Here is a 4648-nt window from a genome sequence, read left to right as displayed (position 1 = left end):
TTTTTGGTTTTTCTCCGGTACCGGGAACCTAACTCACGACCTTGCGCTTGCCAGGCAGGCGCTTTTACCACTGAGCTAAATCCCCAGCCCCAAGAGTGGACTTCTGACACAGGCTGTCAGTAACATGGTCAAACCTTGAAAACATGTGCTAAATGAACTAAGCTAAACATAAAAGGTCATATATGACTCCAAATAGGCAAATTTGTAGAAAATACAATTGAGGTGACCAGCATTTGGGATAAAGGGAAGTGGAAGTTACTAGTTAGAGTTTCTATTTGAGATAATAAAATAGTTCTGGAGAGCAGTGATGGTTATAGAACACTATGAATGCATTTAATGTCACCAAGCTGTATACTACTTTAAAATGGGTAAAGTGGGGGCTGGGGATTTAGCTCAGTGGCACAGTGCCTGCCTGGCAAGTGCAACACTGTGAGTTCGATTCCCAGTACCGGAAAAAAACAATAAAAATTAAAATTAAAATTAAAAAAAATAAAATGGGCAAAATGGTAAATTTTGTTCTGTATATTTTACCACAATAAAAAAAAGGCAATATCAACTCTTTAAGTAACATGGAAAAGTACGAATGACATAATGTTATTTACAATATGCAAAAATATAGCCTTGTGTGGAGTTCTCTACAGTGGGAAATTTTTGGCACTGAAAAAATAGGTGTTCCAGTGACATGCATGAGAGTGTTTTCCTTTTTTCTTTTCCTTTATTTGAGACAAAGTCTCATTATGTCACTTAAGTTGGTCTTAAACTCCTGGGCTTGAGCAGTCTTCCTGCCTTAGCATCCCAAGTGCAGGGACTACAAGTAACACCATACCTGGCAGTGTTTTCTTCCCAAAATGCTCTCCAGTGTTTCTGAAAGAAAACATATTCTAAATCAACAACATGAATCCTCTTTTCCTAAGTGGCGGAGACTACAGAAGTCTCTTTTTTGTGTAGTTCTGTTTCTTTAAAAAGAATATGCACTCCCTTTGATTTAAGAAAAGAGGTTTCTTTAATTAGACAGAAATACGACTTCACCATGCGGAAATAGGGTGAACAGTCAGGAGGGTACCAGAGGACATGCACACCAGGACTCTGCCCTCACGGATGCTTCTCCACTATCACGGGGAGAAGCCTTTCCGCAGATGGATCCTCTGGTGCTGACACATGTTGGAACTGTGCCGGAAGGCCTTCCCACATTCACTGCACTTGTAGGGCTTTTCTCCTGTATGGATTCTCCGGTGTTGAACTAGGTAAGTGCTTTGGCTGAAGGCTTTCTTGCAATCACTACACTTGTAGGGCTTCTCTCCATGGTGTGAGCGCTGGTGGTGAATGAGCCTAGAGCTGTTGTGGAAAGCCTTCCCACACTCACTGCACTTGTAGGGCTTCTCTCCTGTGTGGATCCGCTGGTGCTGGATGAGGTGTGTACTTTGGCTGAAGACTTTGCCACAGTCATGACACTCATAGGGCTTCTCTCCAGTGTGGCTTCTCTGATGTTCAACAAGTTTGGTTTTCTGGATGAAGGCTTTCTCACACTCATTACATTTGTAGGGTTTTTCTCCAGTGTGAATTCTCTGATGTTGGATAAGGTTGGAACTCTGGGTAAAGCCTTTGCCACATTCTTTACACTCAAATGGCTTCTCTCCAGTATGAGTCCGTCGATGTCGAATAAGGATAGAACCATCACTGAAGGCTTTTCCACAGTCATTACATTTGTAGGGTTTCTCTCCAGTGTGTATTCTCTGGTGATAAATGAGAGAAGAGTAGGCACTGAAGTGTTTACCACACTCAGCGCACTTATACGGCTTCTCTCCAGTGTGAATCCTTTGATGCTTCATGAGGTTGGGCCTCTGATTGAATGTCTTCCCACACTCCCCACACCGATAGGGAATCTCACCAGAATGCATCCTTCGGTGGTTGATGAACTCACAGCTCTGGCTGAAGGCTTTCCCACACTCACTACACTTGTAGGGCTTTTCTTCACTGTGAAGCCGCTGGTGTTTGATAAGGTTGGCACTATACCTGAATGTCTTCCCACAGTGGCCACAATAATGCAATCTTTTCCCAGTAAGAATTTTCTGATCTTCCTTAACAACTAAGTTTGCCTTGAAGAACTCCCCAGAATTATGAATGGTATTTGGTTTTTTTGACCTATGCACACGCTTATGGTTGTTAAGATATGATCTCTGCTCAAAACTTTGCTCACATGTATCACATTTATGAGGCCTCTGATCAGGGAAAAGGCCTAACCCCAAGGTGAGGCTTCCCCCAGTGTCCTGGCTGCTCTCCTCATTGGCCAGGGTGCTTGGGCTAGGGCCTGTCTGCCACACTGGCTTGTCCAAGCTCCTGTTTGGCTCCTTGACACAGCCATGGTCTTCTTCTGGCTCCACTTCCTGGTGAACAGTCCCCCTTGGCTGGTGCAGTTCTCGTCTACCAAATGTCTCCTCTGAAGCCATCTCTGTGTGCTCAGTCCTGGTCCCATGAGCTGAAACAAACCAAACACAAGAGTCACCTGTTCTGACCCTGGAGGAAGACATGAAGATGCTGATGATCCCAGGGGACACCAGGTCAATCATTTCCAAAGTCACAACAGCCCCACAGAAATGCACCCTGGAGCTCAGATGCTTAAGACCTTGCCCAGGGCCATAGTCATGTGGCAGTGCGAGCCCTTATCCTGAGTGAGACTGTAGGACACCTGTCCCTAAGAAGACAAAGCCTTCACAGCATCACAGAAACCAGAGCAAGGAGGGAAAGGCATAGACAACAACCAAAAGAGACACTAAGGCCAAGTGAGTCTGAGGCCATCCGAAAATCAATGGCAGGAAAATCAGCTGCCTCCCTGGGAGGTCAGAGGGCCAAGCTTGTGCCAATCTGCAGAAGGAAGGCACAGCACATGTAGGCCAGGACCTGTGACTCTCCTCAGTGGTACACATCCACTGCTGAGGCTTTCCCTGGAGGCCTGAGGCACCTTGAGACACCTATGAGGAAGGCTCTTTGATGTCTTCAAACCTCTACCCTTCCTCCTTTCCCAATACACTCTGAGCTCTCCTAGTGCACTCCCCAACAGAGGATATGGAGAAGCACCCACACAGCATCCTGCTAGAAGGCCCCTCAGAGACTGCAGCTAGTAATGCCTAGCTCTGGCTGCCACCTCCTAGGTGAATGATGTGAAGCAACTTACTCACCCTTCTGAGCCTCAGTGTCCCCATCTAAAAAGCAGGATATGCCAGGAGCTACCACACAGCACTCTCACAAGAATTAACATGGAGTTAAATAACAGACTGACCACCAAACCTTCAGCCCAAAGGCCAATACAGTGAGTCTCACATGCAAATGGCTTGTGATAGCCACTTTCATCACCCTTTCTCAAGCCTTAGCGATTGCCTTCCACACCTGCCCAGCACCCCACCCCCACTGCATATCCACAGCTGCTCATATGTGTCTGTAAGGCTGCAACCAGTGGGGTCACCCACTGCTGCAGGAACGCACACAAGCTGCTACTTTGAAGGATAGCTTGGCAGCATTGCCTAAAGCTGATCTGTGCATATCCTGTAACCCAGAAACTCCACTCCCAGGTATACATTCATGAGAAACACAGTCCTTATGTGCCTTACATAAATATGCACAAAACTCCCAAACTGGGGACAACCTCATGTCCTCTCCAAGTAAAAGGGAAAATAAATTCTAGCACAGTCGTATGATAGAATACTGGCAATAGAACAGACCCAACTGCTGCTATATGAAACACGAGTACCTCTCACAAGGCTCAGCAGAAAATCCTCTGCATGAATCCAGACAAACAAACAGAAATAGCAAAGCAGCCTCTTGTGACCTATGTAGGGAGCAATGAAAAATGACATAGGCCCAAAGGCTCTAGGACCTGGACATGGTCTGTATTTTGACCCGGAGGAGAGTTTTTCATAAAAACTCACTGAGGGTTTGTTTCATTTCTGTAAGTATATTCAGATAGCAAATCTGGCTATTGTGGCTTTTCTTCATGATAGCCTGGCCCTACTTTCTCCAGGGTGTTCTTTTATCTTGAGTTTTTCTCTTTTTACTCAGCCCAACCTTGCTCTGCAGAGCCAGGTTCTCCCTCCCTCTTCACTTTTACTTTCTCAAATAAACTTTGCCACTGTTTTGTTTTTGTTTTTGTTTTTGTTTTTGTTTTACTCAAAGGAAAAATGAAGCAAATTTATAAAAGGAAAACAAATTCTTTGAGCCAGCAGCTCCTTCCTGGGACAACAGACACATGCAAAAGCATGATCATTGCAGTTATCCATGGCAGCCAAAGAAGATGGGACCTCCTGGTTGGCATTTCCTCAGAAAGCCTGACCAATGCTCAAGTGCACAGAAGTAGAAACACATTCAGTGGCACACCAGGTCACATGGGTCTTTACTATTAAGAAGCAGAGGGGCTGGGGATTTAGCTCAGCGGCAAAAGCGCCTGCCTGGCAAGCGCAAGGTCGTGAGTTTGGTTCCCTGCACCGGAGAAAAACAAAAACAAAACAAAAAAACAAAAACAAAACAACAAAAAAAAAGAAGCAGTCCACATCTGGGCGTGGTGGTGCATGCCTGTAATCCCAGCACTTGGGGGGCTGAGGCAGGAGGATCGTTGTGAGTTCGAGGCCAGCCTGGGCTACAAAGTGAGTTCAAGGCC

The 4648-nt window shown here is 45.7% G+C and overlaps 1 protein-coding gene across 3 annotated transcripts in view; it reads right to left on the bottom strand.

Annotated features, from left to right (window-relative positions):
- Nucleotides 1–979: 979 nt before the first annotated feature.
- Nucleotides 980–4648, bottom strand: part of Znf34 (zinc finger protein 34) — a 13149-nt gene continuing 9480 nt past the window's right edge. For all 3 annotated transcript variants that reach the window (XM_005395935.2, XM_005395937.2, XM_005395936.2), the window contains one exon: nucleotides 980–2476. In XM_005395935.2, coding sequence (XP_005395992.1) covers nucleotides 1113–2476 — 1364 coding nt within the window. In that variant the 3' untranslated portion in view covers nucleotides 980–1112. The remainder of the gene's footprint in view (nucleotides 2477–4648) is intronic.

This window comes from Chinchilla lanigera, unplaced genomic scaffold (assembly GCF_000276665.1).
Source record: "Chinchilla lanigera isolate Chin_1 unplaced genomic scaffold, ChiLan1.0 scaffold00053, whole genome shotgun sequence".
In the NCBI taxonomy this organism is placed as follows: domain Eukaryota; kingdom Metazoa; phylum Chordata; class Mammalia; order Rodentia; family Chinchillidae; genus Chinchilla; species Chinchilla lanigera.
This window is presented reverse-complemented; position numbering and strand designations above follow the sequence as displayed.